The sequence below is a fragment of the Suncus etruscus genome, chromosome 3 (genome assembly GCF_024139225.1).
Source record: "Suncus etruscus isolate mSunEtr1 chromosome 3, mSunEtr1.pri.cur, whole genome shotgun sequence".
Classification (NCBI taxonomy): domain Eukaryota; kingdom Metazoa; phylum Chordata; class Mammalia; order Eulipotyphla; family Soricidae; genus Suncus; species Suncus etruscus.
In genome coordinates, this window is record NC_064850.1 from 131,081,893 (window position 1) to 131,094,999 (window position 13,107).

At 38.1% G+C, this 13,107-nt stretch overlaps 1 protein-coding gene across 27 annotated transcripts in view; it reads right to left on the reverse strand.

The window, feature by feature from the left end:
- Positions 1–13,107, reverse strand: part of EPB41L3 (erythrocyte membrane protein band 4.1 like 3) — a 232,394-nt gene that overhangs the window by 41,225 nt on the left and 178,062 nt on the right. For all 27 annotated transcript variants that reach the window (XM_049769956.1, XM_049769977.1, XM_049769973.1 and 24 more), the window contains exons 6-8: positions 6,117–6,192; positions 3,195–3,413; positions 2,431–2,518 (exon numbers count right to left, since the gene is read on the reverse strand). In XM_049769956.1, coding sequence (XP_049625913.1) covers positions 2,431–2,518; positions 3,195–3,413; positions 6,117–6,192 — 383 coding nt within the window. The remainder of the gene's footprint in view (positions 1–2,430; positions 2,519–3,194; positions 3,414–6,116; positions 6,193–13,107) is intronic.

Consider the following 13,107-nt stretch of genomic DNA (forward strand, 5'->3'; position numbering starts at 1 on the left):
GTGGTGCCACTGGCTGATGACCACTTGCTATTCTTAATATAAGGTAAGTTGGGAGAGGAGGAGTGATGCCTAATAATTTTTTTTTCTCTAGAAAAAAAAAGTGTTTTTTTTCTCTCTTTTTTATTTTCTCAAAGTGATTTTCTTTCCTCAAAGTTTGGGAATCTTTGGATTAGAACAATGATATATTTTAAGTAACACTTTCTAAATGTATGCCCTAATCTTCCATTCATTATTTTCCTGGTCTGTGAATGAATCACAGTATGTAAATTTAACTCAAAATAGCTTTAGAATACTCAAATCAACATTTTATTCCCTTATTTAGGTTTCTGGGTCACATCTAGTTGTTCTGAGGACTTAATCCTATCTTTGTGCTAAGGATTCACTCTAGGTGGGACTGGGGGACCATATGGTGTGCTGAGGATCAAAACCTGGTTGATACATGCAGGTCGAATGTCTTACCCACTGTGCTATGTATGGCTCTAGACCTCGTTTCCTTATCTTTTAGCTCCCTAGGGAAGATGCTAAAGAAAATATAATCATAATTTCTGTTAAAATCCTTATCTTGCCTTATGTGCCTAAGAAATTATAAAACACTTTTATTATCTGAGTACAAAATAAGTGAGAAATATAATTATGAACTGGCAAGTGAATAGAACTACACTTGCCACAGTAATTGCACACAAATGTCACATGGTTGGGCATTCAATAGTACATCCTTGGGAGAAGTCACAGACAAATCTTAGCAGGTCTGCTGGCACCCAGACATTCAGGCCATAGAAGTGTTTTACTTGCATAATATATGGCAAGGCATGCAGGACATAATCAAGCAGACCTACATCTGTTTGATGGTCACCAATTCATGTCCCAATTCACTGTCGATTTCTATTTTCTAAATGCCAATAAAGAATCATCTCTACTAGCAATATTAATAGAGCCCCCAGAAGACAGATTTCCCTGACATGTGTTCTGAAGGTTGTTGATATTTGATTAAAGTCAGCCCAAACTATCCTTTTTTCTTGGCCTCAAACTTGACTGTGCATGATACATGCCTGCCTGGAAACCACTTAATAACTTCATGTTCTTGTGAGTACAAGTGAAATTGGTTACTACTCAGTTCATCGGTTACTGCTCAGTTCCACAGCACTGCTCTTCACAGCTGTCCAAAGCAAACTAATAATATAGGTGCTCGATTCTCTCATTGTTGAAAAGTAAAGATTCTAAGACAACCAAAACTTAGTTCTACAGTTCCATTTCAAATCATTTTTTTTATAAAATAAAATGGAAAAGGAAAAAAAAAACATCTATACAGCTTAATTTTACATCAAATCATTAAGGGAATCCTTGGTCTGGATGGTTAATTTTAATTTAATTTCAAAATAACAATCTCATTCAAAAATACTGCAGTTTATCAGAATATCTAATTTTAGGGCCAAAGAGATAGCTTAACAGGCTGAATACAGGTTTTGCATGCAGGAAACCTAAGGCTTGATCCTCTGCAACACAAAGTCTCCTGAACACCTTTAGGAGTGACCCTGAAGCACTGAGTCAGGAATAGTTTCCAAGAACAACCAGGTATGGTCTCTAAACTGGAAAAAAATGTTAGACACAGAATGATCTCTCTCACATGTGGATTAGAAAGAGACATGGTAGTGTTATAACAAATACCTAAAGACAACAGAAACCAAGTATTAGTAGTAGGTAGGAAGATTATCAAAGGGGAAGGGAGGAATTAGGCTGAGGGGAAGATACTGGAGAATGATGAAGGGAAGTGGGATTGCTGGGTGAAGATGTGCTGAGGGATTCTGTTATGAAATGAAATCCCATCATTGACAGTATATAAACACAGCGCCTAAAGTTAAACAAAATTAAATGAACAATAGTATGTAAAAACAAAGCCAAAAAGTGAAATCAATAACTAAAAGAGTACATGAACTTTATATTTGAAAAGAATTTAATGAATTAAGTGCTCGATTAATTAGAACAGTCACCCACATAATGGATGTGACACTTGACATTGGCACAAATGGGTGAAGGAGACATAGTGAAAAGGTAAAGTTTGATGGGAACAGAGAGCAAGTATTAGCATCAACAGGAGGTTCAAAAGACAGGGAAGGTGGGTGAGCTTGGAGCTATATATGTTCAGATACATTTGCAAATTAAGGCAGTCAGAGGTTTTTGCCTGCCAAGAGTGTTCTGCAGGTTGAGGTCATGAATAATGTGAGACTGAGATTTGTAGGTAGAACAAATGTCTTAGTAAAGTATCAGAGAGGTAAACTTTCTTCAACTATAGACAGAACATAGAAGGACAACAGATTTGCATCTGCAAAAATTGTTTTTACATTAATTGAAGGAAAATAACCAGTTGGTAATAGCAACTAATATTGAATTAAATAAAAGCAAATAAAAAGTTTGGGTGTAAAATATGCATACCTTGGCATGATGTAAATCTACTCCATACATGGATAGCTTTTTGGCATTTTCCAAAAAATGCATTTCTGCTTCTGCTGGTGTCATTCCTCTGATAATAAACAAAACAAAATAAAACAAAAATACAACCAAATTACAGGAAGTTTTTCTATACCTGTCAGCATTGCAAATCTCCTTGGCTAGAAGAAACTCTCCCGACAATCCATCCACCCAAGACATACCAGTAGATTTGTGCTCTGATAGAGGGGAAAGAACAACTATAAATACAAGATGATGAAAACATAATAGGATCCAGAAAGTTAGTATACAATGGGCAGGATGCTAACCTTGCAACTGACCAAGCTGGGCTCAATTCCCAGCAATGGCTGTGGTCTTCTCAGCATCACCAGGAGTGATCCCTGAGCCCAAAACCAAGCATAAGTTCTGTGTGCCCCCACAAAGAGAAAACATTACAAATAGGTGTTCTGAGAAAGAACCCCAAACTTATTTTTTGGAGCATACTTAGCAGTGCTAAGGGATCACACCTGGTGGGACAAGATGGACCACCTGAATGTCAAGGATTGAATTTGGGTCTCCTATGCACAAGACAAGCATCTCACATTCTGTACTAGTTCTTGGATCCAGAGAAAATCCCAGACTGAACCTTACTCTGCCAAAGTTGCAGCTTTAATGCACTGAAAGCAACTGGGGTAGAGTGCTGTATAAGAAAAACTTATCCAGGAAGACATCACTTAAAGGAGAAGCTCTCCAGAGTTTTCACCACCAACCTGTGGCTCTTATGCAGCTCGATCACTTTATCTTCCAATTCTTTTGTGTGATTTGGTGCAAAGCGAAACTCACTAATGTAATCATTCCCACATTCGTCTGGATCATAGTCTCCAAGTTCTGACTGAACAGTGTAGGAGCCCAGCAGGGCAAGTGTGACAAAGGAGCAGGGTAGCCTTCCTGACACGATGTCATCTCGCAGTTGTAAGCAGAGGTAGTACCTTCCGTGAGTCAAAAGGACAAAGCAGAAACCTGCATTAGGATATGTATAGAAACTGTCTAGCATAATCTGAGCTGTGAACAGTTTCTCCCTGTCAAATAGCATCTTGAAGACATATATTTTTCTAGCATTTATCTTTGAGATTATTTCTAAGGGAAAAACATTTGGCTACATAATACAACACTAAGACATAAACAGGTTTAATTGGCAAAGTGGAGAGTAGGAAAATCTAAAGGTCACTTACATAATATTTAAAGTCAAAAGAATAATCCAATAACCTTCTTGACATATTTTGTTGGGAAAAGTAGAATACTTTTGAGAATGCTCTCAAATGTAATTATTTGGTCCCAGCTAGCCTTAAAGGAAGTCTCATTTGATTTGAAGGTCTTGACATATGTCTAAGGCAAGACACAATGGCTAGACAATCAAAACTTGCTCTTAATTTTCTGCATTCCCAATGACAGTCCTTCTTTAATAGAGAATTTTTCTTTCTATATTAAATATTAATTTTTAGGGGCCGAAGAGATAGCATGGAGGTAGGGTGTCTGCCTTGCATGCAGAAGGTCTGTTGTTTGAATCCTGGCATCCCATACGGTCCCCCGAGCTTGCCAGGAGCAATTTCTGAGCATAAAGCCAGGAGTAACCCCTGAGCACTGCCAGGTGTGACCCAAAAACAAAACAAATAAAATAAAATAAAAAATATTAATTTTTAAATTGAGGTCTATAGCTATTATACTAACCAGAGAAGATACCAAGATGTAAACCTTAACATTGGTGAGTTTTACAAGTATCTTTATTGTTCTGGCATATGGGAATAATGATAAAACACAATTGCAACTTCATATAAGAAATAAGTGCTCAATCTGATGAAAATTAGGACATAATAAAGTTTAAGATCCTCTTTATATGTATATTAAGCTGTTGATAAAAGTAAACTCCATGTCACAGGGTTGGAATGATAGCACAGCATCTGCTTTGCACGTGGCTGACCCAGGACGGACCTCAGTTCAATCCCCGGAGTTCCATATGGTCCCCCGAGCCAGGAGCAATTTCTGAGTGCATAGCCAGGTGTAACCCCTGAGCATCACCAGATGTGGCCCAAAAAACCAAAAACCAAAAAAAATTAGTAAACTCCATGTGATCCATAAATAAAATTTTCTGCCTGTTTCAAAGACCCTTACAAATATTATACAAACAGAATGGAATTATGCACCAAACTTCAAATACAGATCTGTATGTAACCTCATATTAGAACCAATTAAATAATGCATAAATTTACTAACAAGTACTTTAAGAAATTATAAATTTTCTTTGATTTAATAAATGTAGAGGGATGTGTTCAGGACTGGTTCACTTCTGGTTCTGCACTCAGGGATCATACCTAGTAATCCTCTGGAGACCATAAAGGGTTTTGGGTATAGAACTCAGTCAATCATGTACAAGTCAAGTACTTTACATGCTTGTTGACCCAGAAATTATTTTTATTTATAGCAAGAGACTGAAACTTTTTGATTTATTTCCCTTTTTGCTTGAATATTTTGTTTCTTAGGGTACTTGGGGCACATTCAGAAGGAGGGATTACTCTTGGCTCTGTGCAAAAGGGTCACTTCGAGCTATACTCAGGGAACTAAATGAAGTGTCAGTAAATGAATCAGCCCATGTGCAAGGCAAGCATCTAAACCTCTATACTATTTCTCAGACCCTGATTTCTGTTTTAAAAGAATACTCCCTGAGGACATGACGCTAACACAGAAAATAGCACAGGCTGCACAAAAATCACCTTGTCTGGCTATAACTTTACCAAACAGAGCAATAGCCTGAAATACAAAATCAAAAACAGAGAAACCTAGAGAAAATATATAGCAAATCCATGATCATTTCCCAAAGATTTTCTTCTCATATTCAAAACTCAGTCACCATGTCTGAATTTAATGTCAGACCCTTTGTTCATGCCTCTCTTTTTTCTGAAATATGAATTTGTCATTTATTATAAATTACAAAGTGAATTTATCATTCCATAAAATAAATTTATACACTTCCAACATAGGGCATAATAGAAAATGAGCTCTCAGATGTTTATGTGTTTATGTGTACCGATGTTTAGGTGTGAATGATTTTTATTTTTTTGGTTTTTGGGCCACACCCGGTGGTGCTCAGGGGTTACTCCTGGCTGTCTGCTCAGAAATAGCTCCTGGCAGGCACGGGGGACCATATGGGACACCGGGATTCGAACCAACCACTTTGGTCCTGGATCGGCTGCTTGCAAGGCAAACGCCACTGTGCTATCTCTCCTGGCCCGTGAATGATTTTTTTAAACAGCCATGAAGTATCAGATTGATTATATGAAAGGCATAAAGATTCAAAGACATTTTACTCCAAATTTTCAATTAGAAGCCTATGAATTGCTTTATCATTTAAAGCTGAATCCAATCCAAATTGACTGTGGTGAGTGAGAGAGTAACTCAATTTCTGCATGTGTCTCACCAAGGTCAGTAGTAGCTTAGCAGCAAAGATCCATAACCGTGAACAGTTATGATTTTGGCAAATCTCATCAAATGTTTGCTCTCCTTCAGCTACATTGTTTGCCATTTCAGGGTAGATGACTATAAAGTCACCAGATATAAGCATGCTCTTCCTTAGGAAATATAAGAGAAGCACAATATGCCCCAAATGTCTGCCATTTTTATATCTAACTTTCAAATACCTGGTAATATCTTCAGATAGTTGAGATGGGTCTGGTGGATAAAATTTCACATTAAAGGAAAAGTGCCAAGCACCACCTGCAGAGAAGAGGGGGAAAATGAGAACAAAGCCTTTAAAATCCTTGTTTCTTAATTCTAATTGATAGTAAGAAATGCCTTCACTCCAAGTACTGATACCCAGGTAACTTTTGATCATAAATTGGGAAGAAGGAAGTTTCCCCGGAACAACAAGTCTAAAATTCCATTTAATTTCTAATCTTCTACCCAATCAAAACCTTTACTATCAGCCACTTTCTTTTGGTGTATGTGGAGTGTTTGGGGACACACATAGCTGTGCTTGAGGGCTACTCATACAGGCTTTGTGCTGGGTAGGAGGGGAATTCACTCCAGGGGTACAGTCCCTGCATGCAAGACAAGCACCTTAACTCTTGTACTATTTTTCCACCTGCACCAGTAAGAAAATTGACCACACTTTTTTTTTTCTCTCAAGGGTAATAATAAAACACTGAGATATGAAGAATGTGAATCTTACGGGAAAATACTTAAGGAGGCAAGTCTGGAATTGGCTGGATGTATTGATATGAAATACAAGATATATTGGATTGTTCACATGCCAACATTCAGACATAATCTCATTTCCCTTGTCCTTTTTACTTTGCTATTACAGTATATTCATTTCTATTAAAATAATTGCCAAGGGAGTGCTCAGAATATTTTTGTTTTATGCTTGTGGTCACAAACATTTAAGAATTGAGTTGCTTTAAGGGCTACTGAAACTTTTCTTACTTGGAGAAATTTCTGAATAAAAACATTTCAATATTTATAATGAGTTTCCAAATTCCATACCTCCTTGTTAACCCTGGCCTGACTGTTCCTCCTGCATTAAAGGCATATCTCACTTTATTGCATCTCATTTTCAGTGTTCCATAATATACATGTGCATAATATAGACATGCACACATTTTTGCAAGACACTCCAGCAAAAGAGTTATGACTAAAGAGAGGATAGTTTGCATGTTTTGAACAATGTATTTTAAAATGCAGGTATATACGATGTTATTTTAGACATGATGAATTACATATATTTTATTCTACTAGATATACAAAGATAACTCTTAAAAGTACCAAGAAACAAAACAATTCAGGTGATTCACTTTTTACTAAGATAATTAAGTTTATTGTGTGATGGGCCTATACTGAACCCTCAAATCTACCGTTCTTTTTTTATTTTTTATTTGAATCACAGCTGAGGTTATCAAGTGCTTCTCCTAGACTCTGCATGTGGTACCATTTCCAGTGCTTTGAGGACCATGTGGTGTTAGGAATCAAATCTGGGCCTCCAAGTAAAGCATGAACTCTAGCTCACAGGTGATCTTTCAGATTCTGATCAGTACCATTCTTTCTTTAGTGGGGAGGCCATGCCAGGAGGTGCTCAGGGGTTACTCTCAGCTCTGCACTCAGAAATTGCTCCTGGCAGATAGGACCCCTGGGCTGACCACTTAGTCCAGAGGACTGAGATCCCCCGCATGCCAGACTGGTCTTTAGGGCTGGGCCTGGTAAAGCAGGCCCTGGGGGAGAGTGGGGGAGAGAAATCCCTCCCCTATGCATACACAAACGACAAAGTCAGGGGCTGGGCTCAGAAGACTCAACATGCCAGGACTTCTGGGTTTCTTCGACTGGTATGTTGGGGGCTCTGGGCAGGACAGCTAGCCATAGGACCCCTGGGCTGACCATGTAGTCCAGGGGACTGAGATCCCTCCATGCCAGACTGGTCTTTAGGGCCAGGCCTGGTAAATCGGGCCCTGGGGGAGGGTTGGGGAAACAAATTCCTGTCCTATGCATGCTGGACCCCATTCAGGAGTTCTTTTCTTCCTAGTATTCATTTTCAAAAGCATGCGATATGTACTTTTTAACAACACCCAAAATATTAACTCTCGACTATTTCTAGAAAAAAAATTGAATTCCCTAGATTTGAAGGATAATATTCAAATAGGTCTCTAAAATCAGTGTATATGTAGACATGACTTCCTATACAGTGGTCCTCTCTGACTGCCAAGCCTAATCCATAAACAATTCATGTGTACAATGTATATATCCCTCTGATATATTTCCCCTCCTCCACATCAGAGCCCCTTTTACTCCCTCATCTCCCAATCCAGATTCATTATCTTCCCCTTAATTAACTCTCTTTACCCTCAGTTCTTAATTTGTTATGCACCAAGACCAATCTCCTGCCCCAACAGATTCTGCCCTTTCGCACACCCCTACAAAGCTCATTATTACTCTTCAACTCTCTCACCCCAACCATCCGTACTCCACATTTACCCTTTTAATTTCAGTACTACATAGTCCTAATCATAGACCAAATCGTGCATTGGATTTAACTACCCCCAACTATTTTAAAAGACATAAAATGGACACATATGTCTTTTGAATATTTTATGTGTATTTTTTGACAGCTATAACTCTTACTAAGTGTTCTTTTACAGTGACGATTCTGCCCACTTTTTTTTTATCTTTTCTTCTCTTTGGGAGCTGTTCAATAAGGAATTTTGGTGAAAGAGTCCCTCAGTTTAATGCTTATGATTGAACTATGTCATGAGGATTGTTGGACTTGTTCTTTCGGCCCCAATATGCACTGATAACGCCATGTGGCATTGTTCCTAGTTTGCATAGGCACATTAAAATGGGAAAATACTATACTTACAAATAAGTTCTATCTATCTATCTATCTATCTATCTATCTATCTATCTATCTATCTATCTATCTATCTATCTATCTAATAGAGATTGGAACACACAAATCTTGTAGTGCAATGGGACCTTACACCTTGAACATCGATATAATGACCAGACACAGGCCTCAGAAGAATGGGCATCCTCCATTCACCCCTGAACCAGGGAAGTTATCTACAAAACATCCAAGGTTTTTTTTATAACAACACCTGGAAGCAATCCTCTACCAGGGAAGACCCTTCCACTGCTCTGACATCGACCTGCTCAAAAGAGACTTCCCTTAACACTAAGAAGACTTGACAACAATGACTTGCTTTCAGGACAGGGCTCTCTGCATTGCTCTTTAATTGTGAGGTGAAATGAGAGGACACTCCGCACCATCCTGACTGCAATGTAGGATATGCAGATTCCAGGATCTTTAATACAGAAATATGATACCAACAACAGTGACTGTGTGAAAAATAAAAGTGTAATGGCACTACAGAAAATGACAAATTAGTTTGCCTGGAGCCTAGAGTTGGTCTTATGCCAGGAAACTTCAGGGGTAGGGTTTCCTTATATTTAAACCAAGGTTTTTCCTTTCCATGTCCCTCATATTTTGGTGGGCCTATGCAAACAATAATTGCCACTCTAACACCGTTTTTACTGTGCTCCTTTGACTCTAATCCTTAAGAAAAAAAAACCCTTAAACTTTTAAGGTTAACTTAAACTAATACGCATGTGCATGGAAATGTAAAAAAGTACTTTGCCTTCTATGTTTAAGGAGTTACATAAGTTTTATGGCTTTAGATTGTTTTGTGTGCTGCTAAGAAATATTATGTATTACAATCTGGGGACTTGTGGGATAAAGTAATTGTACATGAGTTCTGTTTTATTTTTCTTAATGTTCTTTGGCTGAAAGTTCAAAGTTCAGATATCAATAAGTGGATTTCTGAGAATTCTATTTATGGGTGATTGTTCTTCCACTGTAACTTTACCTTGTCCTCTTTCTTTGCATCTTTGTTCTCATAATTAAAAATAAAAAATTAAAAAAAAAAGAAATTGTTCCTGGCAGGCTAGGGCACTATATGGGATACTGGGGATCGAACTCAGGTCAGTCCCAGGTCGACCACATGCAAGGCAAACACCCTACCTGCAGTGTTATCCTTCCAGCCCCACCAGTACCATTCTTAAAATAGGCTGGAGTACAGAAGGTAAACTGATTGACTTTCATGTGGCTGATGCCAGTATAAACTCTGAATATGGTCTCCTGAATACTTCCAGGAGATATTTCCGAGCACAGAATTCCTCCCAGTACCCTTAACTATGGAAGGAGGCCCTTTTGATTTGTTTGTCTGGTGGCCATATCTGGCAATACTCGGGGTTACTCCTGGCTCAGCACTCAAAAATCATTCCTGGTGGTGCTCAGAGGACCAGGTTAGATAAGGGAATGCAAGACAAACACACTATCTGCTGTATACTATGGCTCTGGCCCTGCCCTTCTGGTTTTGCTCCTACTCTATGAGTCTATGGCCTCATAAAGTTCAGCTTTTATGCTCCAAATACTCAAGATACTTCTAAATACCTCTCTCTCCATTATAAATGACTTCTGGAAACTCCATTTTCTCCATGAGACATTTCCAATGATTCAGAAGAAAGAACCAGCAATAAAATACTTCTTGGAACATTGTTTTTTGTTTCTGGGCCACATTCAGTGACGATCAGGAGTTACTCCTGGCTGTGTGCTCAGAAATGATCATATGGGATGTCAGGGATCGAACCGAGGTCTGTCCTGGGCCAGCCACATGCAAGGCAAACACCCTACCACTGTGCTACCACTCCAGCCCCTAGAACATTGTTTTTTTAAAATAATAAAACTATTCTTCAGGTGAATACATAAAGAGAAGTAACAGATGATTTCATGCATGTATGATATAAAGCAAACAAGCACAAATATAACTATATCTGGGAAAAAGATGGAGGTTACTAAAGAAGAAAGGGATGGAAGATAAAAGGATATGGGTAGTGCAGGTCAGTTTCATAGTATAAATGATACTAAAAATTTGGGCATGAGTGCAGTGAAATATGCATATGAATATAGCAATGCTTGAAGCTGATTTCCTGAAAGTGCTGCAAAGTAATAGCAGATCAATAAAATAGCTGATAACATGAAATAGAATAAAGACTGCATCTTCAACAAATGGAGTTCGGACAATTGAATAAGCATGTATAAGAAATTAAAGCTGTATTTATATTTCACACCTTACATAAAAATCAATTCAAAGAATCAAAGACCTTGAGATCAAAACTGAAACCATAAAGTATATTGAGGAAAACATAGGCAGAACCTAGATCTCAAAGGAGTTTTCAAGAACACAATGCCAAAGGCAAGGGCTATAAAATAATATATGAATAAATAGGATTCTATCCAACTACAAAGATTTTTTTTTTTGTGGTTTTTGGGTCACACCCGGCAGTGCTCAGGGGTTATTCCTGGCTCCATGCTCAGAAATTGCTCCTGGCAGGGGACCATATGGGACTCCGGGATTTGAACTGATGACCTTCTGCATGAAAGGCAAACGCCTTACCTCCATGCTATCTCTCCGGCCCACAACTACAAAGATTTTATATGGCAAAAGAAGCATGGGTTAAAACTAAAAGACAACTGAGTGGGAAAAATATTTTCACTTAACACATCAGATAAAGGGTTGGTATATAGGATATACAAAGTGCTCACAAAGGTTAACTCCATAAAATCTAAAAATCTCATTAAAAATCAAGAGAAAAAATAAACAGACACTTCTTGAGGAAGACAACAGATGGACAACAGACATTGTTTTCATGTGAAAAAATGCCCTGGATCACTTGTTAGGAAAATCCAAATCAAGACAAAATGAGATGTCATCTTAGACCAGTGGCCCATATCAAAAAAAAATTAGGAACAATTTGTTTTGTCAGGGAAATGGTGAGAATGGAATTCTCCTCCACTGCTGGTGGGAAAGCTGTCTGGTCTAACCTCTATGGAAAACAGTATGGAAGGTTCTCAGTAAATTCAGAATCAAACTACATATGAGCCAGCAATCCCATTTTTGGTATCTATCCCCAAGACAGAAAAATATTCATCCAAAAGGATGTATGCAGACCTCTATTCATTGTAGCATTTAGTATAATAGTTAAGAGCTGTAATCAACCTAGATGTCCAACAACAGACGATTCGATCATGAAGATGTGGTACATATGTACAATGGAATACTTCATAGCTGTAAGGAATGATTCAATCAGGCAATTCACAAAACATGGACAGAATTGGCAAATATTATGTTAATTTAAGTAAGCCAAAAGAAAGATAAATTCAGGGTGACATCACTTATATGTAGTATTTAGAGTAACTCCATGAAGTAATGCAATGGCTTATGTGTGATTCAGCGTGATTAAGTGGAGGTTGTCGAGAACATTATAGGCCCCAGAATTTAGTGAAGAGAAGGGAAGAAATTGAATGGAGGAGGAGAAAGACACTACTGAAATGACAGGAGGCAGGGGCCAAGAAGCCTCAGGTACAATGCTGGTGTTAAGAAAAGACAGAACGGTGGTGGGAGTAAAAAAAAAAAAAGAAAAGAAAGGACAGAACTAAATATTGAAGTCAGAGTCAACAACAAAACTTGTTAAAACTTAACAATCAAACTTAAATGATGTTATGACGGGAGGATGGTGCAGGGAGTGGTGGCATGAGATCGACTCTGGGCCTGCTGGTGGAGGGAGATTGACACTGGTTGGGGGAATGGTGCCAAATCATTGCATGTCTAAATATCAACTATGAATAATTTTTTAAATCACAAAGGTTTCAAGAAAAATTTTAAAACTGGGGCTAGAGCAGTGTTGCAAACATTAAGGCGTTGGCCTTGCGAGAGCTAGCCTAGGTCGGACCACAGTTCAATCCCCTGGCATCCCATATGGTCCCCCAAGCCAGGAGCGATTTCTGAGCTCATACCAGGAGTAATCCCTGAGCAACACTGGGTGTACTTATTTGTATAAGCAGTAAACTTTGTTAAGCCCTGGAAAGTTTTTGGTTGTTCATGTATATGTTTGTTCACTTTACAACCTAAATTACTTATATAAAAAGAATTATTTATATGGAATGAAAGGGAAAATTTTTGTACAAATTGTGCATAATACAAAAATGGGCCTCAAGATGCAGATCTGCTCAATCAGGTTGTTAATTTGCCTTTTACAAACTTTTTTAATTTTTATTATAACACCATGATTTACTGTTATTCATAA